The sequence below is a fragment of the Ipomoea triloba genome, chromosome 7, assembly GCF_003576645.1.
Source record: "Ipomoea triloba cultivar NCNSP0323 chromosome 7, ASM357664v1".
In the NCBI taxonomy this organism is placed as follows: Eukaryota; Viridiplantae; Streptophyta; class Magnoliopsida; order Solanales; family Convolvulaceae; genus Ipomoea; species Ipomoea triloba.
In genome coordinates this window covers 16,062,545-16,088,167 of record NC_044922.1, presented here as the reverse complement: position 1 = coordinate 16,088,167, position 25,623 = coordinate 16,062,545, and the positions used below count along the sequence as shown (strand labels likewise).

The 25,623-nt window shown below is 32.9% G+C and overlaps 1 protein-coding gene and 1 pseudogene across 1 annotated transcript; both read left to right on the top strand.

Annotated features, from left to right (window-relative positions):
• Positions 1-1,910: 1,910 nt before the first annotated feature.
• Positions 1,911-25,299, top strand: LOC116025954 (annotated as a pseudogene).
• On the top strand, positions 13,527-14,158 carry LOC116026009 (serine carboxypeptidase-like 49). Its single transcript, XM_031267452.1, has one exon. The coding sequence runs from the start codon at positions 13,657-13,659 to the stop codon at positions 13,966-13,968; it is 312 nt and encodes a 103-aa protein (XP_031123312.1). The 5' UTR covers positions 13,527-13,656; the 3' UTR covers positions 13,969-14,158.
• Positions 25,300-25,623: the final 324 nt, after the last annotated feature.

The following is a 25,623-nucleotide window of genomic DNA, read 5'->3' as shown; positions in this document are numbered from 1 at the left end:
TATATACGTGTGTTTATATAATATATATAACTAAAATAGATATATATATATAACTTTATAGTCCATAGTAAAACATAGACATATATACCATATACGTACTATACATATATATATTTAATAAAAAAAAATAGTTTTATCACTACAATATACAATTGAAGAAGATTAGAGACACAAAAGTTCTAATAGTTTGGTGGTTAAGTACTTGGGATTCAAATGAAAGGGTTCAAGTTTCAAATCTCAACAATAAGTGAATATTTTCTTTTTCTCTCATAAAGATAAACACTATTTCCCAATTGAATAATTAATTAACTAGGTGAAAAATCAGGGTGTTATAGAAGTAGTGTGGATATTGTCTCTCTTCTTTGAGAATTATACGTGCCATGCATATCAATTTCCAAGTTGTGGTGTGAATGTGTGATAATTTAGGTGCAACATACATGTGTTCGAATTGCAGAGGACTTATGTATTTGAGTTAGTTTATAACTCCCTTTCCCTATCTATTGAGACTCTCCTCTCTATATATATACTCTCTATTGTACATTTGTAATTAAGTTCAATTACTCCAATACAAACCGTTCTCATCGAGAAGACTTCAACAGCATACCCTAAAACTTATATTAACGTTCTACCCACACTTAAATCTTATGAACCAACATATGCCAATTATAACTTATGAACCAACATATGCCAATTATAATTAATAAAAGAGTTTATTACTAAAATGGTCCCTCGACTATTGTAAAATTATCAATTTGGTCCTCGATAATTTTTCTTACCCAATTAAGTTCTCGACTTTGAAAATTTTAACTAATTTGGTCATCTATTTATTTTGGTGTTAAATATCCGTTAAATGGGGACTAAATTGATAATTTTGTTATAGTTAAGGGACCATTTCAGTAATTAATTTTTGACTGAAATGGTCCCTTGATTATAATGAAATTACCAATTTGGTCATGATTTAACGGATATCAAACGATAAAATAAACGGAGGATCAAAATGGTTAAATTTGTCAAAGTTGAGGACTTAGCTTAATTGGACAAGAAAATTTGTCGATGACCAAATTAGTAATTTCGCAATAGTCGAGAGACCATTTTGGTAATAAACTCTTAATAAAATAAGTACTACAATTAATATTATAAACAATTTTGTACTATCAGTATTAGTAATATTTATCTTTCATAAAATTTTAAGAGATGAAAACATGTGCTGAAATAAATAGTATTAAAAAACAATGGTGAAATCTTGTCGCTTGCGTTCACATGCATGCAAATAAATATAATATTTACGACAATGCACATATCTCATTCTATCTCCTTTCAGAGCATCTACAACCAAACACGTACTACATTCTTGTCATCCCAACCCCATGTGCGTTCTTCTGCTTATGCTACTTTTAGTTTGCTCTCCTGCACAAGCCAATGGGGTGGATAATTCCTAATTTCCTACGTATATTATTCATGAGAATAAATGTCAAAATAAATAATAAAGTATGTCTATTTACAAAAATGTACCAAACGTATGTAGCATTAGAGCATCACTAATAGTTGTAATTTTTGAGAGTCTTTCTAGGTGTGATTAAGAAAGAGAAGATGTGAAGGGAGGAGAGAAAAATAAAAAAGCAAAATCTAAATTTAGAAAAAAAATATTAAAGATTTACGCACTTGGGCCAGAGTTACCTCTCACTCCAGACAGGTTGTCTTGTCTTATTTTTTGGTGGGGCTCACAAAACTGACAAAAACATTTGTCCTTTAACAAAGATCAAGCCTCCACCTTACTTTGGCTTCTTCAAGAACCTACCCAAAATGGATGATGGGATGCCCTTAGGCTAGAGCCCACTTCCTGTGGCTTACGCCTTTGCGTTCGCACGCACATAAATATTGACGACAATGCACATGCATATATCACTCTATATATCCCCTTAAGAATATCTACGACGACCAAACGCATTCTTGTCATCTCAACAAAGAATAATGTGGCCTTTTCTGCTTGTGCTGCTTTTGGTTTCCTCTCCTGGACAAGCAAATGGGGAGGATAATTCCATGGCGAAGCGGCGAGCCGAGAAGATGATCAGACAACTCAACTTGTTCCCCTTGCATGATCTCAACAGAGGTTCCGGCCACTCTCCGGCGGAAGCAGATTCGCCGAGATTGGTGGAGAAGCAGTTGAAGTTGAAGGTTCTTGGTGATTCAGGGGCTACTGTTGAAGATTTGGGTCATCATGCTGGTTACTTCAAGCTCCCAAACACTGTAGACGCAAGGTGGGAATACAAACAATTGAACAAAACACTGTATTTTATGGGTTTTATGGTTTCCTATTTAGTACTGTTTGGAATGATATTTTTTGGTTTGGCGCAGGATGTTTTATTTCTTCTTTGAATCAAGAAGCAACAAGAGTGACCCGGTTGTTCTATGGTTGAGTGGAGGGCCAGGATGCAGCGGTTCGTTGGCTTTGTTTAATGAGAATGATCCTTTTTATATTGCCGACAACCAGTCCCTCATTTGGAATGATTATGGTTGGGATAAGGTAGTCTTAAAACTCATCACAACTCTATTTCTATATATATATATATATGTTGTAATCACAAATCACAATCACAAAAACAAAAGAGAAAATTTTCTTCTTGTAGTAATTCCATACAAAACCTTTTAAATTTTTAGATAGAGCTTTCAAAACAAGTGAGTTAGACTTGTTTAGCCCACATTTTAGGTAGGTTGGGCTGGTGAGTTTCAGTCACAGCCGAAATTAGGCCTAGCCCATTAACTCGCAGGTTACATAGGCTATATCAATGTAACTAACTTATTAGTACACATTTAAATATCGGTTGTTATGCCATGGACCCAAGTCTATGTTCACAATTTCATAACTATATATTCAATTGTATAACACAAATTTTGAATCTATATAAAAAAATTGTAAATATAGAGTTCAAAAATTGTGAATAATGAGCAATGTAATTTTGTATATTGAGATCTAAAATTGTAAACATAAAGTTCTAAAGTTGTGAATATGGACTCGGATCCACCTTGCAAGGTGAACCCGGCCGGATCCATAGCATAATTTTCCACTTAACTCTAAATCTCTTAATGTAACTTACCCTCATCATAACCAACTAGCCTAATAATATTTATTGTATGATTGTATATGTTGTAATCACAATCACCAAAAAAGGGAAATTTTTCTTATTGTAGTCATTGCAAACTACTTAAATTTCTAGATAGAGCTTTCAAAACAAGCTAGTTAGATTTGTTTAGCCCACATTTTAAGTAGGTTGGGCTGGTGAGTTTCGGGCACAGCCCAAATTAGGCCTAGCCCATATAACTCCAGTTGTTATGCCATGAATCCGGGTCCAGAACGACGCAGTATGAATTTAAAAAATAAAAATAAAAAATTTGCTTCCTTCCTTGTTGTTTGTTTTCAAAATTCATTTTTTTATATTTATAACTTTTGTACTCTATATTCACAATTTTAGATCTTAATATATAAAATTACAGAACTCAATCACAATTGTAGAACTCTATATTCATAATTTTTGAACTTTATATTCACAATTTTTTAACTTTATATTCACAATTACAGAACTATATATTCAATAGTATAACACAATTTTTAAATCTATATTCACAATTTTTTAACTCTATATTCACAATTACAGAACTATATATTCAATAGTATAACACAATTTTTAAATCTATATTTACAATTTTTTAACTCTACATTCACCAAAAAAAAAAAAGAAATCATTGGCTGAGAAAATAGTGCCACCAACGTCACTATTATTTCAGAGGTGCGTTTTGGACCTAGGTCCATCTTGACCCACTTCCATAGCATAATTTGCCATATAACTCACAGGTTACATAGGCTATACCGATCGATGTAACTAATTTATTAGTAGACATTTAAATATTGAACTCTAAACCTCTTAATTTAATTTACCCTCATCATAACCAACTAGCCTAATAATATTTATTCTATGATTACATACGTATATTCCATGATTATCTATTTGTATGATTCATGGTCATTATTTGATTAATTAGTAGAACATTTAAATATGTAATAAACCAGCATGATATATAACTTTAAATTATACTCCGTATATAGTTAAATTAATCATAGCATGTTTACAAGCTTTAATTATCATATGTGCAATTATAACTTTATATAAATATTAATATAATTATATAGTTAACATAGAGTTTATTTATTATTTATTTTAAAACTTCATATATACACACCCATACATTTATTTATTCATTTATTTATTTATTTATCTACATAGACTTGTTTTGTTTTAAAATTCAAGTTGCTTAATTGAATTGGAAAGAAGCTTTTTTTTTTTTTTTTTGGAAAACAATTGGAAAGAAGCTTTTATTTGCTATGTTCAATTCTTATATTATACAAATTGCTATACAAATATAATAATATTTTAAAATATATTTGTATTCAAAAAATATATATATATTTAATATAAATAAGCGGTTCGGTTATCTATCACATACTCCCACTAGTATACTCGTTGGATTCAATAATTTTTATATACCAGTATAAGCTAGTTAGAGGGCGTTTAGTTGAGAGGAGGGAATTAGGAAGGAAAAGAATTGTAATTCAGTAGAATTCTAACACTAAACAATATAAGCAATCCACATTAGATAGATACTGGCCCTGTTTGGTAAATAATCAGCCTATCAGCCAATTTTGACTTATTTGACCACTATTAGTTGTTTGGTTAATAAGCTTTTTGTAACTCCAAAATGCTAAAATTCAAAAGACTACTCAAATCAGCATTTTCAATTAGCTTTTTGAGAAAAGAAATTGTACCAAACAGCTATCAACTAACCGCTAATCTATCAAACAACTCTCTACAATCAGCTAATATTATCAACAAATTATACTTTCTAACCCAAACAGCCAACTCAATCAGCTAACAACCATTTACCAAATAGTGCCACTATATAATGTGCTGCACCAGTGTCTAGAATTCAAGTACTTTTATTTATATAACTAGAGCTAAGAGCATCCTAGGAAGTTTCCACCTTGAAGACTGGCATAGCTTTTGAATCATTGCATTTTGCCTAAATCTATCAATCTTTTTCTAGAATTTTAATTTGATTAAATTTTTGAAGGCATGACATGTGACAATTTTGTTTGACAGGTTTCTAATCTTATATATGTTGACCAACCGACTGGAACGGGTTTCAGCTATAGTTCAAGTATGAAAGACATTCGCTATGATGAAAATGGCGTCAGCAATGATCTTTATGCCTTCTTACAAGTCTTCCACTAAATTTGATTTACCCTTCAATTTCATAAATGAGCTGAGTCACAGAGTAAAAGTTGATTTTATTACTTACTTCAATTCATATCGGGATACAATGAAATACAGGAATTTTTCAAGGCACACCCAAAATATGCAAAGAATGAGTTCTTTGTAACTGGAGAATCCTATGCTGGGCATTATATTCCTGCATTGGGCACACGGATTAACCAAGGAAACAAGAAGAAAGAAGGAATTTACATAAACCTTAAGGTATAACAATCTTCACAGTACAGTTCTGAAATCTGGATTCTGGAACAAGATGAAATCCATTCAATAACTGTTATTGAAACAGGGATTAGGCATTGGCAATGGCCTCACCGATCCGGGAATACAGTATCCAGCATACCCAGACTATGCTTTGGACAACAACTTGATCTCAAAATCTTTCCATGATGAATTGACACAGCTTATCCCGGGCTGTCAAGAAGCTGTGAATCAGTGTAACAGTAATGGTGGATCTGCTTGTGGTGATGCGGTGCTTAGCAGCTGCCAACCCCTCTATGATCGGATAATGGAGAAAAATGGGGACCTAAATGTAAAAGATCGAATGATGTTCTATAATTTACTCTCTTTTCAATCTTGGCAATCACTATAAGCACTTACATTGTAATTCACATGTTTATGCAGTACTATGATATTCGGAAGAAATGTGTTGGGGGGTCGCTCTGCTATAACTTCTCAAATGCAGAGACTTTCCTGAACACGAAGTCAGTTAAGGATGCTCTCGGGGTGGGCGACATTGATTTTGTTTCGTGCAGCACCACAGTGTACGAGGTAATGTCATATGACATATTCAAGAATCTGGCAGTAGGCATTCCATCTCTCCTGCAGGATGGTATCAATTTGCTGATTTACGCCGGCGAATATGACCTTATCTGCAACTGGCTTGGTAAGTTAGTTTTTCTCATCATCATCGTAACAACATAACTGTTAAAATCAAACGCTTACCATTACGCCAAAAGCTATAGCTACTGCCACCACACTTTAGAGAGGCAGGGTGCCCTCTAGCTACCAGTTGCTGGACTTGACCTTTTACTGGCCTCTGCTCGACAATAACTCCATGTAGCACTGAATCCACTTTGATATGAAACAGGGAACTTGAGATGGGTTCAAGCTTCGGAGTGGTATGGGAAAAAAGGATTTGGAGCAGCTCCAAATGTGACATTTTCAGTGGATGGGAAGGAGAAAGGGATACAAAAGAGCTATGGACCTCTCACTTTCCTTAAGGTTCATGATGCTGGCCACTTGGTTCCAATGGATCAGCCCAAAGCATCGCTGGAAATGCTTCGAAGGTGGATGCATGGCCAACTTTCAAAGCTAATATTGGTTTGAATAAAATATAATATTGGTTTCTAATTTGGGTGAGACATGAGGTGACTGCCTCTCTGTCATGAGCAGGGCATGTTACCACGTGATTCTAATAACCCGATCGATATCGTTTATTATCCGTGTTTACTTATCATTTGTGTTCAAAATAAACGTCTTATGACGTCGTTTCAATGGTTATTTTAGTTGTTCTTTGCAACTTAGTCGTGCTGAGATATTACCAAGCTAAAAGGGCCATGGTGTACCTAGACTGAATATGAATCTTGGGGTTAACCAGAACAATGGATCGGAATTCGGAAATGCTAATTATATGCCTAGCTATGCCTAAATTTGAGTTTCCTAAGTTTGATGAATGCAACCCTAGAAGCTGAATTTGAGCTTCCTAAGTTTGATGAATAATGCAACTCTAGAAGCTGGATTAGAAGATGCTATATTGAAAAAAGTAGTAAAAATGACATAGTAAGTGGTTATTTTGTGGTATAAATATATATTAGGTCAACTTTCAATTTGAGTCGGATCAAAATAGATTCGGATTCTTTGTAGTGAGATCGATATATTGTACGTTCAAAATGGATAATGAGTGAATGAGAAATTGATTCTCAATTTAGTCCATTTGAGTTGAAAATGAAGGTAGAAAGGTTTATAAGTAATATTTGTCCCACATTAGAAAAAGAATGGAATTTGCACCACTATATATACAAGAGATGAGACCCAAGTACAAGAAGCAAATGATCTCATGAAAGTCTTGAGTCAACAACAAGATCCAAGTCAAAGAAGATTTAAGAAGCTTTTAACACTTTTGTGCAAGCAAAGTCACACATAATAATTTGCCACACAAGCATCAATCAAGGAGAGAATCTCCACACAAGCATCAATCAAGGAGAGAATTTAGCATGCCTGCCAAAGACCTTGTGATCTAGTGACACAGTTTACACTCTCACATGAAAGCTAATTCGTAAGCCGAGAAGGCATACCCAATATCTTGTTCCTTACATTCATACACTCACCCTTGTTCATGCAATCATTTCATAAGGGTGGTGGTTAGGGTTATTTCACATTTTTTACGAGAATAAATGTTTTTACTTGAACATGAACATATATATGTGTGTTGAATATACATTTTTTATTTAAATAATAAAATGTAGTTGTGTTTTTATTTATTTAAAATTGTTTAATTTTTCTAATTTTTGTTCATGCATGCATCACACAAGTAAATTATTAATATTTATCAAATCAAAATATAGATAAGAGTATTAGACCATTATAATTACCATTGTAATATCAAGAAAAAATAAATAAAGAAACTCCAAATTATGAACATAAGAAATATATATATTTACAGAATGAGTTCTACTATTGAATGAGCTTTATTTTTTATTTTCATTTTCTATACACACTAATTTCATTATATTATATCAACACTAAAGTACCATTTTAATTCAATTATAATTTTATTTGACCACTGATCCACACAATAGTTTGTGTACCATGGTTCACTATATCGCGCGCGCACACGAGAAAAGAAAAAAAAAGTGCATAATACTTACGGTAGCAACGACTTCGAGAAGAGAGGACGGTGAGCAATGACAACTTGTGATAAAGACAGCGACTCTGCGAGGCGATTTGCAATTTGCGAGCAGGGAAAAAAAAAAGGAAAATCGTTATTCGTCTGTGGACTGCCTAGAACGGGGATTCTATTGAAAGTCTAGGCGGCCGGTCGCCACCTAGCGCGATTTTGCTTCTAACTAGTGTCACAACTCACAAGACACTCTTTACCCAGATAAGAAATTTACGCAACTGCTACAAAATTTCTCAAATTTTTTTTAAAAATACTAGTATTTTCGCCCATGCGTTGCACATAATAGATTTGTTATAATATTTTAAGAATATTTGGATCGATATACAATTATATAAATTATAACATCGAATATTATATAGCGCAATCGATGAAATTGGTTGTATCGATTATGTTTTCTAATGTTTTCCTTGCTTGAATTAGAGAAAATAATTGTCCAATTACCCGTGAAATGCACGGATAATTTTTTTATTATATATTTAGATAATAAAAAATTCTAATATTGAACATGTACATTTATTTGATTATAAGACTAGTGCAAAAGTATTACTCAATTAATTGAATAATATATGACTTGTTTGTCTAAAATTATCTTTAAAATATCGATATGTAATATGACTTATTTAATTATATTATTTCTAAAATAAATATGGGAAAATGAGAAATAATTTAATTATAATTATTATAAAAAATAAATTCAACGGCTAATGTTTAGCTTAATTATCATAATAATTATTAGACAATTATTATTAGTCAATTACACTAATATATATGCAATTATACTTTTATACCTTAACTATATTCATTTTCACCCTATCACATTTAATTTTTCTTCATCCTCCATATTTGAAAGAATTAATTGTAATTATTATAAAAAATCTAAAACACATGTTCAATTAATTTTTTTAAAGTTTAAATAATTTAAAATTTTTTCAAAAGGAAATTATAATTAAATTTTTTAAAGTTTTTAAATAATCATAAGTCAATTAAGTAATATCCATTTACTTTTTCAATTTGACTAATTTCCATTTCCTTTTTCCATTAAGATCTTTTTATATTTTCAATCAATTAATAATATTAGTTTTTCTTTCCATTTTATCTTTACTATTGTTTGGACGAAAATTTCACAAAAGATTATTTTATTTTTATTAATAGTAGTATAGATATAAAAGTATATATTATTATTCGAATTATTACAATTGTCTTAAAATATAATTAATAAATTATTTTTTCTTAAAAAATTACGCAGAATTTTTAAAAAATTTTCTTATTTATTACGCAGAATTTACTTTTATATATAGTATAGATAGTATAGATATAGATTATGATCTTATTATATTTTCAATCAATTAGTAATATAAGTTTTTCTTTTACATTTTATCTTTACTATTGTTTGGACGGGAATTTCACAAAAGATGATTTTATTTTTTAATAGTAGTGTATATAATTATTTGAATTATTATTATTGGTTTAAAAAATAATTAATAAATTATTTTTTCTTATAAAATTACGCAGAATTTTCAATGAATTTTCTTATTTATTATGCAGAATTTATTTCCATTATTCTCACAATTATAATAGTTTAATTATTCTTAGAATTTGGTAAATAAAATTTTGTTACCAATTAAATTTTATTAATTTGTTTACTAATTAATTAATAATATTAGTTTGTGCGGAAAAGTTGAAAGGGATGATTTTACTTTTATTAATAGTATTGATACGTGAATATAGAAACAATGTTACTAATTAATATATATTAGTTAATTTTCATTTTATATTTGCTTATCAAATAAGCTTTATTAATTATTTGACTAATAAAATATTTAATTAATTGACTACTAAAGTTTGGGCGGGAAAATGAAATAGGAGGATTTTACGTATAGATTATTACTTCAATTATCAAATACTTAGTCATAAAAATATTAGTACAATCATTCGCAAGTTGTGAATAAGAGTGAAGTAGGCTTAGTTAACCGCCGAACCACTATAAAATCTCTATCTCACTCTCTCTTACCCTCTGATCTATTATTATCCTTCGTGCACTGCATATCATTCGATAAACTCTAACATTTTTCATATCCATCAAATTTGTGCAAAGTCAAATCTAAAATTTGGATAATATTTTCCGTTGCAAAACTCTATATCAAGTAATATTTCTATTCACCCCTCTAGACTCACTTAGTAACCTATCTGGACCAACAATGACCAATCAAATTAAGTTGACCTTCACTTGGTTACATATTCTCCATTTTAATTGTCATAACTTCACTGATGTACATATGAGGCTTAAATTATTGCTATTATCCCAAAGCATCGAATGTGTGCATGGGTATGCATGTATTGGTTGGACTTACACTTGGAATGGAAGAGAAATTCTTTCATAGCACCAGTTTTCAACCATATCCTTTATTCTTGAATTTTCGATCAAGTAGGGATGGCAAATAATAACTTTTCTTTTTTTTTTTTTTTTTTTTTTTTACTTCCATTGATTCCCAATTTTATTTTTGAAAACTTCACCCAATGCTTTAATTTTTTGATATTTTTCTTTTAGTGTTGTATAGTATAGTTTACGGTAATAAAAAATTAAAAAGTGCTATAGGAAGTGGTACAACATCAATGCGCCTTATAGGAGTAGTTATAGTACGTGATGTAGACAGTACAGTTGAAATCAATTGGCTTGACAAGTTTTATGTTCTTAGAGATGATATCTACAAGTTCATTGAGTGGTTATCAAGAAAAGCTTTTGATTGGTTGATCTAACATCAAGAGCAGAGTATCCTTATTAATGGAGTTTTTTCGTGAATTTTGATGAGTTTTTGTAAGTGTGATTAGAAAAGAGAAAATGGGGGATGAAAAAAATAAAACAAATCTGATATTTTTAAAAAAAATAAAAATAAAAACAAGATGTGTTAGGTGCGCCTGAGGCGCGCCTGACGCGCGCTACACGCTCCCGCATGGGCGACTGCTGTGCGCATACGCACACAACAACTAATGATTATAAAATTGATATGTCAGATTTTATTGTGCTTTGAACCCTTCTTTTAATTTCCCCTTCTCTCTCCTCTCCTCTCTCCTTGTATATGTACTGTACCAAAAATCACCAAATATGCATTGGTGTATATGCTCTTAGCCTACTACAATCAGAAGATTTTCTCAAAAAAAAAAAAAANTTTTTTTTTTTTTTTTTTTTTTTTTTTTTACTTCCATTGATTCCCAATTTTATTTTTGAAAACTTCACCCAATGCTTTAATTTTTTGATATTTTTCTTTTAGTGTTGTATAGTATAGTTTACGGTAATAAAAAATTAAAAAGTGCTATAGGAAGTGGTACAACATCAATGCGCCTTATAGGAGTAGTTATAGTACGTGATGTAGACAGTACAGTTGAAATCAATTGGCTTGACAAGTTTTATGTTCTTAGAGATGATATCTACAAGTTCATTGAGTGGTTATCAAGAAAAGCTTTTGATTGGTTGATCTAACATCAAGAGCAGAGTATCCTTATTAATGGAGTTTTTTCGTGAATTTTGATGAGTTTTTGTAAGTGTGATTAGAAAAGAGAAAATGGGGGATGAAAAAAATAAAACAAATCTGATATTTTTAAAAAAAATAAAAATAAAAACAAGATGTGTTAGGTGCGCCTGAGGCGCGCCTGACGCGCGCTACACGCTCCCGCATGGGCGACTGCTGTGCGCATACGCACACAACAACTAATGATTATAAAATTGATATGTCAGATTTTATTGTGCTTTGAACCCTTCTTTTAATTTCCCCTTCTCTCTCCTCTCCTCTCTCCTTGTATATGTACTGTACCAAAAATCACCAAATATGCATTGGTGTATATGCTCTTAGCCTACTACAATCAGAAGATTTTCTCAAAAAAAAAAAAAAGAAAAGAAAAAGGATCAAATTGACCACCTAAGTCAACATGATGATGCAATTGGGTCCCCTAACTATAAAAAAAAAAAATTGTTCTCAAAAAACTATAAAAAAATTTTTTTTTTTAAAAAAAGAAAAAAAAGAAGCTTTATTTAGATCCCTTAAACTAACTTGCAAAAAAGCTCCATATAGATATACATTATTGTATGAACCCTCTATTTTGTAGTTTCATTCTCCACACACACTAGTTTATTATAGTAATGTTAAAGTATTATTTTAATTATTACACTCCAAGTTCATTTGACAATATATGCTATTGTACGGCTTTGAATTTTAGTTTCATTTTTCACAGACACTAGTTTCATTATTAATAATACGTTGACAGGTTGTACTGTTCATGTTAGACCCATGACATGCCAAGTATTTTACTATGGATCATGATCCATGTAGCAGCGTTGATCATGAATTAGGTATCATTTTGATTACATACACTTCAGTTTAATTTAACAATATTACTATGTTTTTCAGTTTCATTTTTCTCACACACTAGTGTTTTTTTCATACACTAGCTTTAGTATAGCAATACTTACGGCAACAGTGACTTCGGGAAGAGAGGACGACGAGCAATGAGGATGGCTATGACAACCAGAGACGAAGACGGTGACTCTGTGAGGCGATTTACAATTTGCAAGCAGGGAAGAGATAGTATCGGAGCAACGATTTGACTTATTTTAGGCGATTACAGAATTTTAGAGTTTTTAACCGATTAAAAAAAATGAAAATTGTTATATGCCTACTGACTGCTCAGAACGGGGATTCTGTTGAAAGTCTAGGCGATCGGTCGCCGCCAATTTTGCTTTGAACTAGTGTCACAAGACACTCTTCACCCAGATAAAAAATTTAAGTAACCGCTACAAAGTTTCTCAATTTTTTTTTTGAAATATTATTACTTTCAATTATCAAATACTTAGTCATAAAAATATTATTACTTTAAACACAATAATTAGCAACATTACCAGTCCACAATGACTGCTTGACCAAAGCTATCACGTCATGATCCTAGCAATACTTTAAAGTAATATACAGTTCATAATTATGGCAAAAATCTATGTTTTTTTTTTCTTTTGCAAAAGTTCACTCTAATCTAACACAGTTCATAATTATCTGATATAAAAATTTTAATTCAAATTATATTTTGCAATTATTTTAATCACATCATGATCACAATAATACTTTTTCCTGTGTCGACAAAGAACATCCACTAAATTTAACTTTAATAACAATAAAGTTATTCCTAAATAATAATAACTCGTAAATAGCTAATAACAAGAACAACTCATTCCTATGTATATTATTCATGAGAATAGAATGTCAAAATAAATAATGAAATATGTCTATTTTTAAAAATGTACCAAACCTATGGTTAGGACTAGAACGCACTTCCTGCGCGCGGCTTGCGCCTTTGCGTTCTCACGCACATAAATATTGACTACAATGCACATATATCACTCTATATATCTCCTTAAGAATATCATAAATATTGTCATCCTAACAAAGAATGTGGCCTTTTCTGCTTGTGCTGGTTTTGGTTTCCTCTCCTGGACAAGCAAATTGGGAGGATAATTCCATGGCTAAGCGGCGAGCGGAGAAGATGATCAGACAACTCAACTTGTTCCCCTTGCATGATCTCAACAGGGGTTCCGGCCACTCTCCGGCAGAAGCAGATTCGCCGAGATTGGTGGAGAAGAAGTTGAAGTTGAAGCTTCTTGGTGATTCAGGGGCTACTGTTGAAGATTTGGGCCATCATGCTGGTTACTACAGGCTCCCAGACACTGTAGATGCAAGGTGGGAATGCAAACAAAACACATGAGCATATTGCTGGTTTTATGATTTTTGGTTAGTCAGCGATTAGCTAACACAACTTTTAAAATACAGAGAATTTAAACAAAATATAGGTATTGTATTGTTGAATATTGCTTGTCTTTTTTGGTATATGTGCACTATTTATACATATTTTGGACTAAGAGCCCTACAAGGAATAAAATGGTAAATTTTACTATTGGTCATGGTCTACGTAGCAATATGGACCATGAAGTATGTATCATTTGAATTACACTTTAATTTCATTTTGACAATATTGCTATATTTTGAAAAGTTTCATTTTTTAGTACTACTGATTCTGTTACAATGTAGTATGAAAAGTTTCATTTTAATTCTATTACAGTTTCATTTCAAAATATACATTATTTATTTCATGAGTTTTTCTTTTTTGTTTCATTTTCCACAAATACTAGTTTAATTATAATAATGCTGAAATATTATTTTAATTACACTTCAGGTTCATTTGACAATATATGTTATTGTATGGCTCTGGATTTTAGTTTTATTTTTCACGCACACTAGCGAGTTTCGTTAGAGCAAAAGTAAAGTATCATTTTAATTATATTACAGTTTCATTTGACAATAATGTGTTCTGTTTTTTAGTTTCATTCTCCACACACTAGTTTCATTATAGTAATACTAAAGTATCATTTTAATTCTACTATAGTTTCATTCGACAATCATGGTCCACAAAGTGCTGTGTGGACCATGGTCCATTGTATAACAATTGGGAATAGAAATCGTAGGTTGTTTCCTATTGGAAATCCGAATTACATTGAAAGTACTCAAAGTAGTGGACTCAATACAAGGTAAGCCCAATCCTTAATATCTTATGAATGATAAACTTAATCCTATCTTAACTCCTTTACTATCTCTTATTGGACTCCCTCTTTGACTTTCTTTGATCCAGTTATTTTTTTGGATCCGCCATTTACTTAGCCAGGTGTACACCATCCATCTCTCACACACACATATATATATATATATGATTCTCTCTGACTCTTTGAAATGATGATGTTTTTTTGGGTTTGGGCAGGATGTTTTATTTCTTCTTTGAATCAAGAAGCAACAAGAGTGACCCGGTTGTTATATGGTTAACTGGAGGGCCAGGATGCAGTGGTTCACTGGCATTGTTTTATGAGAATGGTCCTTTTTATATTGCTGACAACCAGTCCCTCATTTGGAATGACTATGGTTGGGACAAGGTAATCTTAAAATTCATCAACTCTCTTACCAAATATTTCGGAGTGTTTTGTATGCTCATGGAACACCAGGTTTTGTGCAATAGCTAGCTTAGTGTAGACTTGCATATACTCTGTTGGAAAAATTAGCTAGTTAAAATTGACATTTAAAGTGTTCATTTTATGACATATTTTTCAGTGGGTCCATACTTAATTTAGGTAAGACCAATGTGGATCCGAGTTCTCCTGGGTAAGATGTTTAATTTGATATATTATTATACACTAAAAGTAGAATTTTTAAGTGTAGGCATTTGAGTCGGGAAAATTAGAGTTGAGAAAACTTTTAAGTAGTCTTTGTCTAACATGGAAAAAGAGTTGTGGGTTTGCACTGTATATTTGAATTTCAACTTTTAAACGCGTTCAAATTTTATAGCTTATAGACTCTCACGTGTCTTGATATCTTCCTTCCCTTTATTGCAATACTAGAGAGCAAACTTGAAACTTCCAAGTGTGTTTTTATCTCCAAAATTGAAGACACTAAATCCTTACTTTGTCCCTTAATTATTCTTGGGCTTTACGGATACCTAAATTGAATTTATACATCACAAAGCGACCATGGACAAACAAGAAGTTGAAGAAGATCATGGTTTCCTAAACAATCAAGCTCATTGTAGTAAGAAAACCACCTCCTCTGAATCTCAACATTAAAAGTTTTTCCTTACATCAAGAATTGACCATGCAATCTCTACAATAAAAATCTTTTGACTGAAGTGAGAACCCTTTGTCTTATACACTTCCGAACCAACTTTTCAAGCACCAACCACACAAAACCAACCTTATGGCAAGTTCCCGCAATAACAAAGACCTCCTTTTAATAGCTTCAAAAGTCACCCACAAAGGCACCTAATCATCAAATACCGTAGAAATACGAATTAGCTCGAAAAATTTATTAAAACTCATAAAATCAAACATTTAAGTTGTCTATGACAAACATGTAAAATAACAAGGGCGATTGGAAGGAGCGACATATCGATATACATATATAACCAATCTCAGAGATCCAACTAAATCTTAATAGGCGAAAAGCGAAATAGGAAAGAGACCGAGCTTACTGATGAGCGTCTTTTTAGCCTGATCAAGAAGTCATGTATATATAGAAAAATGTAATAGTTATACATGGTAGGAGTATTATATGCATCCCAATTTTCAAACTGCACTAGTTCAAGACATGCATTCACATGTAATAGAAGTACTTAGGCATATCATTCACTACTCTAGCATCATATAACCAATTTACATTACACACAATATGATGTGTTGCACCATTACATATAATCCAATATTCTTAGCATAATATCTTTGTTGCACTACCATTGTCCATTGATATATACTTTTGAATTGTTCACCATTGTGTATTTGTGTTTTAAATTTTAACTAAATCAATAACTTTTTAAGAATTTAATTTCATTGAATTTTTAAACACATGAAAATTGACAATTTAAATTTGTGCATGTAACAGGTTTCTAACCTTATATATGTTGACCAACCAATTGGAACTGGTTTCAGTTATAGTTCAAGTAAAGACGACATTGGCCATGATGAAAATGGTATCAGCAATGACCTTTATGCCTTCTTACAGGTCTTCAACTAAATTTGATTTTATCCTTTGATATTATAAATTATATTTAGCGAGTAAAAATTGATTATTATTTAGTTCATCTTGGGTACAATGAAATACTATACAGGAATTTTTCAAGGCACACCCAGAATATGCAAAGAATGAATTCTTTGTAACGGGAGAATCTTATGCTGGGCATTATATTCCGGCATTGGGCACACGGATTAACCAAGGAAACAAGAAGAAAGAAGGAATTTACATAAACCTTAAGGTATAACAATCTTCACAGTTCTGAAATCTGGAATTTGGAACATGAAATCCATTCAACTGTTTTTGAAACAGGGATTAGCCATTGGCAATGGACTCACCAATCCAGAAATACAGTATCCAGCATACCCAGACTATGCTTTGGACAACAACTTGATCTCAAAATCTTATCATGATGAACTCATTCAGCTTATCCCGGACTGTCAAAAAGCTGTCAGGATGTGTAACAGTAATGGTGGATCTGCTTGTGGTGATGTGGTGGATAATAGCTGCCAACCCCTCTTTGACCGGATAATGGAGAAACATGAGCACCTAAATGTAATTTACTCTCTCTTCTTGAAGCATATATACTACTAACTCTGTTACAATGCAGTATCTATTCATAACTAACTTTTCAACCTAGTGGTACTTACTTACCTTGTAATCCACATGTGCAGTACTATGATATCCGGAAGAAATGCCTTGGGGGATCACTCTGCTATGACCTCTCAAATGCAGAGACTTTCCTCAACACGCAATCAGTGAAGGATGCTCTCGGGGTTGGCGACATTGATTGGGTTTCATGCAGCCCCACAGTCTCCCTGGCAATGGCATATGACTGGTTCAAGAATCTTGCAGTAGGAATTCCATCTCTCCTGGAAGATGGTATCAATCTGTTGTTTTACGTGGGCGAATATGATCTTATCTGCAATTGGCTTGGTAAGTACAATTTTTCTCATCTTCAAAACAACACAAGACTAACCTGGGAGATATGATTGAGTGAAAGGGAATCATTTATCCTTAACTAAAGGTCAAGGGTTCGATCCTTGACTTTGGGTAGGGAACAGCCTTAAATCTCCAGATTAACTGTCTTACCCAATAGAGGTGTCTACAATCCAGCAAGGGGATTAGTCACAACACAACACTCTATCATGTTTAACTGATCATTAATCTAAATGCCTTGATATGAAACAGGAAACTTGAGATGGGTTCGAGCGTTGCAGTGGTCTGGCCACAAAGGATTCCGTGCAGCTCCAAACGTGAAATTTTTAGTAGATGGAAAGGAGAAAGGGGTACAAAAGAACTATGGACCTCTCACGTTTCTTAAGGTTCATAATGCTGGCCACTTGGTTCCAATGGATCAGCCAAAAGCATCATTGGAAATGATTCGGAGGTGGATGAAGGGCCAACTTACAAAGCTATAGGACTGCATGTCATCTTCCTTAAAATGTGATCTTTTCTTTAAAGAAATATAGTATTGGTTTGTGATTGGTTGAGACGACATTAGTTGACTGCAGCTCATACCTTAAACTGCACATGAACCTCATCATTTTCATGTTTTTCAAACGATTCCAATGAAATGAGTTTCTTGGAAACTTTGGGCACTTACCGACATGGAAAACGAATTATGCAGAGGCAGAAGCTAAAACCCGAATCTAATATCACAACTGAGGATCAAAGACAAACAAGTAAACATACCATCACCGCTGATGGTAACAATTTGAAACTCATACGTAGAAGGACCACAGATGGTCAATTTGAATGTTTATGACTAAATGTGACAAACTCACTAACCCGGAGAACCCCATATGACATTAAATCATAGAAACAATTAACAAAGGGATGAAATAACAATGAAGATAAAAGCGAAGGAGAATATGAACTTTGATTAGGACGAGAGAAATGCAATCGAATCGGGAACAAAGGAAAGAGTCAATTGATTAGATAAAGGATGACATATGAACTAAGAGGAAGACTTTCTCAACTTCATTAGACACCCTTAGAGCACTTAGGAACATTCTCATACTTCATAAATGGCTAAGGGATGTTTCGTCGAACACTTGGTATCCTAGGCATCCCATACTCTCATTTTCTCAAAGGTAGAGTATGGTTGATCAACCCATCGAGCATAGATTAGGTTATCACTTCCTAATCAGGACTCAATCATGTTGATCAACATCATCGCATCAAGTATCATCTCCCCTACTCAAATAATTCAAGATCACATCTTCAAAAACCTAATCTAGATCTCTATCACCCTCCTAATAAGGAATCTATCCACTCATAATAAAAAGGAAAATAGCAAGGAATTCAATAACAAAAGCATGCATAATCCATGACTATCACAAGGAATTTAAGCAAGAGAATCAAAACACAAAGTAAATTACAAGAGATGTAAATGAAGAAGAACTTTTTTAAATTGAAATTGAAATCTTCAGTCCTTTGATCCAATGATACAATTGAAAGTAAATCTAAGTATTGATTATAAATTGAAATTGAAATTGAAATGGAATTGTTCTAAAGTGCCAAAAAAGTTAAAAGGAAAAAAGTACTCCCAAACTAGTATAAAGAGAAAACCTAAGAAAAGAAAAAACTTTTCTAGAATTTCTAACTTCTCCCTTTTATAACTCCCGGATACAATTGCGTTACGATGCTCATTACGAGCGTAGTGCCATTCGTAGTAGCAGAAATTGCTTTCTAAAAGTTTTCGCTATGATACTTTATTACGAGCGTAATGAAAGAAATGACCTTTATGATTCTGAGTTTTACAAGCTTTGTTAAGAGCGTAACTCAGCTCGTAACATAAGACTTTTGCTTCCATCTTATTTTTGCTCTATTTTGTCTAATTTACTCTTAATTTGACCATATTTTCCTACAAAACACAAAAGTGTCTCAAAGTTAGTCATTAAACGCAATTGATCATATTTTAAGGCATTTTAAACACAAAAAAGCAACTCTAATCCCAAATTGTTGGCCACTAAGTGCCCCCAAAAAGTAGTAGAATTTGATATTCATCAATATGTTTAATTTTCAAATTTTCTCATTCCTACGCAAAGAATCATATAATTGGTCAATTTAAACATTATTAAAGCAATTCATATCTAAAATTGATCAAAATATGCATTATAAATTAGCACAATTGAACACCATCACTATATATACCTTTTTCTCTTTTTGTAGAGAATGTTTTCTACCAAAAGAATTCATTGACTATTCAACATTTTTCATTCACTGAGCTCTTTTATTACTACGTATTAAGTTAATAAGAAGTTTAGGAGGTGAAAATGTGGGAAAATAAATAGTATTACAAAAACTACTATTTTCACCCGTGCGATGCACAAAATGAATTTGTTATAATATATTAAGAATATTTGGATCGATATATAATTATATAAATTATAATATCAAATATTATATAGTACAATTGAAGATATGTTTTGGATCGATTATATTTTTTGATGTTATCCTTGTTTGAATTTCAGCAAATAATTGCTTAATTAATAGCTAATGTGTAGATGTACGCATGTAGTGCTAGAATTTTAGAGATTTTATATATCATTATTTAGGATTTTTATAAATTGGATAAATATGATCGTTTTCTAGTAACTCGGTTATTGGAATCAATTGCTATTCTAACTCATATGTATGGAAGATATATATTTGTGTAGACATATAGCAATTTTTTCATCTTGAAAAAAAAAACATAATATCACCGGTTGTATTTACAATTGAACGTGATTAAAAACTGGGTTTTTCAACAATAACCCAACGTGCGTTAGTGTTCGGCCCTGGCTTTTGTTGATAGTCATGGCATATGCATGCATCAATGGGAATTATTTATCTTGGAACTTGAAGGACAATCTCGTATCAGAAAGAGTGAGAGACATTTGAGGGATAAAAACTTTGGTTCCATCATGTGTCCCATTAACTATTTTTGCTTCAACAATATGATCTGTCAATCTTGTGATGATGAGTCGCGTACCGTTATAAAGATAAAGAGAATGGTCTATCTTCCGCAATAGCATAACAGGTGCACCGACCTTTAATTAATGTCAATGAATGATTAAGAAAATCATACAATCTCAAACTATTTAAGAATTTAGGAGTGTGTACTTCTAATAGATTTTCACTGTCTGGTTCTGCCTTACCCAAAGAGTTACAACTTAAATATGTTCGTCCTTTTGCAATATTCATGTCGCATATGTACTGATTAATTTGATCAACGACATCTAAAGTCAGCGAGCGGATCACTGACCTTCCAGCTGCGACTATCAAGCGTGTCATATCTTGAGCTTGAAATTTTAAAAAATCACTTTTAATGTAATCAAAACATTGAGTCATAACAATATTGACACTGAAATTTTAATTTTATAATCTACATGTATATATTCTGTGATTTTTCGATAAAATTAGTTTTGATAGTCAAACTGTAAAACATATTGATTTTACCAATTACTTATAAATTTCAAAATGTTTCAGATTCTCAAGTATATATAAGTAAAACTCACATCTAAAGCCTAATTTTTGTTGTCAATATTTCATACATATAAAGCAAGTCTCTGACTATTGTGAGAAGTTAGTAACCTTGAGTCTAACATACAACATAAAACATTATGTGATAGTGGGTAGTAACTTTGAGGTAAGACCATTCAAGCATATAAGCATGTTTCGAGCTTTGTTTCTATGTTCTCAAAATTCAAATTATCATACTGGCATTAGGCAATAAACAAAAATATATCATAATGTATGAATCATATATCTAGACTGTTAATCCAAACTTTACTCCAGATTACCAAATGGAGTGTATGCCTTTTTGGAAAGATGCTCATCCAAATTGTTGAAATGCGATGTCTAAAACCGTTGATTGGCAGACTACTCATGCTTCATATTTCATCAAAGTATCCGTTTCTTATGATATTATGATTTATAACATATAAGAATCGACAAATAAACTATAGTATGAGTCTTCCTTGCATGCAACAAATATCACAAAAATTCAGTTTTCTAAACTAAGTGTATAAATGCAATATGTAGATAATTTGCATTGCATTATATATCATTAATTTAATTACTTGTCAGTTAGTTATTGCAAGATCTTGAAGTACACTTATATTTTGATATTTAGTAAGTATAACTATATTAAAGAAAGGGTCACACTTGTGTGAGACCGTCTCACGGAACCTTATTCGTGAGACGGGTCGGGTCGGGTCGGGTCGAAACATCATGCAAATGTCATACTTATATGCTCAAATATAATAGTAATCAAGAATACAATTTGTGTTACTTATAAGAGAAAAAGTAATACATTTTTCATAATAAGTAATGTTGACAAGTGCCCCTACTTATAAGGGAAAATATAATACTTTTGAGGAAAAATGTAATACTTTTAAATCGAAATGTAAAAGTATTGTATTTTCCCTTAAAAGTATTACATTTACCCTTATAAGTAACAAAAATTTTATTCATAATTAGTATTACATTTGATCATATAAGTATGACATTTGTGCATATAAGTAATACAGTTGCACCTTGACCCGACCCGTCTCACGGTGAGACGGTCTCACACAAGTTTTTGCCTTAAAGAAAGGTTAAATTACTTGGGAGTAATAGAAACTGTATTAGGCAAACCAGGAGTGTTTTGGGCTTGGAGTTAAAGTTGAGGATATTGTTTTTATTAATACTATTAATAATTTGGGGAGGAGGCCGGCGGCTACTTCCTGTCACTTGCGCTTTTGCATTCACTGGCGCGGCTCATCAATATTGACATTCTATCTCCTTTTTTTTGAACATTCATTCTATCTCCTTAAGAATATCCACAACCAAACACATTCTTGTCATCCCAACGCCATGTGCCTTTTTCTGCTTGTGATCGTTCTAGTGTGCTCTCCTGGACAAGCAAATGGCGCGGATAATTCTATGGCGAAGCGGCGAGCGGAGAAGATGATCAGGCAACTCAACTTGTTCCCCTTGCATGATCTCAACAGGGGTTCCGCCCACTCTCCGGCGGAAGCAGATTCGCCCAGACTTGTGGAGAAGCGATTCAAGTTGAACTTTCTCGGTGAGTCTGGGGCTAATGTTCAAGACTTGGGCCATCATGCTGGTTACTACAGGCTTCCAGACACTGTAGACGCAAGGTGGGAATTGAATACAAACAAAACACTGTATTTTATGTAATTTATTTTGTGGTTTCCTAGTACTCTTTAGAATGATGTTGTTTTGGGTTTGGCGCAGGATGTTTTATTTCTTCTTTGAATCGAGAAGCAACAAGAGTGACCCGGTTGTTATATGGTTGACTGGAGGGCCAGGGTGCAGCAGTTCATTGGCTTTGTTTTATGAGAATGGACCTTTTTACATTGCTGACAACCAGTCCCTCATTTGGAATGATTATGGTTGGGACAAGGTAATCATCTTTTAAGGATGTTTTCATCTTAAATATTATGGCACTGTTCACCAATTTCCTAATTTAAAAAAAAAAAAAAAAAAGAAGAAGCAGATCGAGAGCTTCACTAATACAGGTTTAAACCCGGATGTTTTCATCTTAAATATTATGGCACTAGTTTAGATTATGGTTGGTACATGAAATTTGATAATTTAAATTTGTGTAACAGGTTTCTAACCTTATATATGTTGACCAACCGACTGGAACGGGTTTCAGCTATAGTTCAAGTAAAGACGACATCCGTTATGATGAAAATGGTGTCAGCAATGATCTTTATGCCTTCTTACAGGTCTTTAACTAAATTTGATTTTAACCTTTGATCTTATAAATTGGTTAGAGATAAGTATAAGTTGATTATATTAATTAGTTCATCTCTGGATACAATGAAATACTATACAGGAATTTTTCAAGGCAAACCCAGAATATACAAAGAATGAGTTCTTTGTAACTGGAGAATCTTATGCTGGGCATTATATTCCGGCATTGGGCACACGGATTAACCAAGGAAACAAGAAGAAAGAAGGAATTTACATAAATCTTAAGGTATAACAATCATCACAGTACAGTTCTGAAATCTGGAATTTGGAAGATGATGAAATCCATTCAATAACTGTTATGAAACAGGGATTAGCCATTGGCAATGGAATGACCAATCCAGAAATACAGTATCCAGCATAACCAGACTATGCTTTGGACAACAACTTGATCTCAAAATCTTACCATGATGAACTCATTCAGCTTATCCCGGACTGTCAAAAAGCTGTGAGGAAGTGTAACAGTAATGGTGGATCTGCTTGTGGTGATGTGGTGTATAGCCGCTGTGAACCCCTCTTTGACCAGATAATGGAGAAACATGGGAACCTAAATGTAATTTACTCTCTTTTCTTGAAGCATATATATATATAGAAGTACTTACTTAATTAGCTTGTAATTCACATACATGTGCAGTACTATGATATTCGGAAGAATTGTGTTGGGTCACTCTGCTATGACCTCTCAAATGCAGAGACTTTCCTGAACACGCAGTCAGTGAAGGATGCTCTCGGGGTGGGCGACATTGATTGGGTTTCATGCAGCTCCACAGTTTTCCTGGCCATGGAATATGACCGGTTCAAGAATCTTGCAGTGGGAATTCCATCTCTCCTGGAAGATGGTATCAATCTGTTGGTTTACGTGGGCGAATATGATCTTATCTGCAACTGGCTTGGTAAGTTTAGTTTTTCTCATCTTCAAAACAACACAACACTATCCTGTTAGGTGTGGTTGAATGCGTTGAGCATAAATAATATATGTGCAGTCCAACTATCAGCTTAGACTTTTAGTTGAGATGGAGCACATGCTTCAATTTGGTAAAACCCATCAAAGCAATCAGCCCGCATACGTGAGGGGGCCTGTTGAGCATAAATAATATATATGCAGTCCAACTATCAGCTTAGACTTTTAGTTGAGATGGAACACACGCTTCAATTGAATGAAAGAGACTCATTCATCTTTAACCAAAAATCAAGGGTTCAATCATTTACTTTGGATATGGAAAAACCTGTCCCACCCAATAGAGATGCTTACAATCCAATAAGGGGATTAGTCACAGCACAACACTCTATCATGTTTAGCTGATCATTAATCTAAATGCCTTGATATGAAACAGGCAACTTGAGATGGGTTCGAGCGTTGCAGTGGTTTGGCCACAAAGGATTCCGTGCAGCTCCAAACGTGAAATTTTTAGTAGATGGAAAGGAGAAAGGGATACAAAAGAGGCATGGACCTCTCACGTTCCTTAAGGTTCACAATGCTGGCCACTTGGTTCCAATGGATCAGCCCAAAGCATCGTTGGAAATGATTCGGAGGTGGATGAAGGGCCAACTTTCAAATTAAAGCTACAAGACTGTCATGCATCTTCCTTAAAATGTTTTCTTTTCTGTAAAGAAATATAGTATTGGTTTGTGATTTGGGTGAGACGACATTAGGTGACTGCAGCTCATATATATACCTTAAACTGCACATGAACCTCATCATATATTTTCATGTTTCTCAAACGATTCGATTGAAATGAGTTTCTTGGAAACTTTGGACACGTACCGACATGGAAAACGAATTATGCAGAGGCAGAAGCTAAAACCCGAATCACAACTGAGGATAAAAGACAAAGAAGGAAACATGCCATCACCTCTGTCAGAACATAACTCAAACAATTTACAGGTAATATGATTTCAATATAGGCAAATTTCATGGCAATTTATATCATGGGCAAGGTCCACGTAGCATTGTAGATCCTTAATCAAAACGACAAATTAAAATACAGAATTTATACTCGGTACATAATTTAATAACACAAGCACATACACATGTTATATATTTACTTATAGAAAAATTGCATTT

Bases quoted from the DNA above. Each gene is read 5' to 3' on its own strand.
- LOC116026009 (XM_031267452.1), top strand. From the start codon at position 13,657: ATGTGGCCTTTTCTGCTTGTGCTGGTTTTGGTTTCCTCTCCTGGACAA.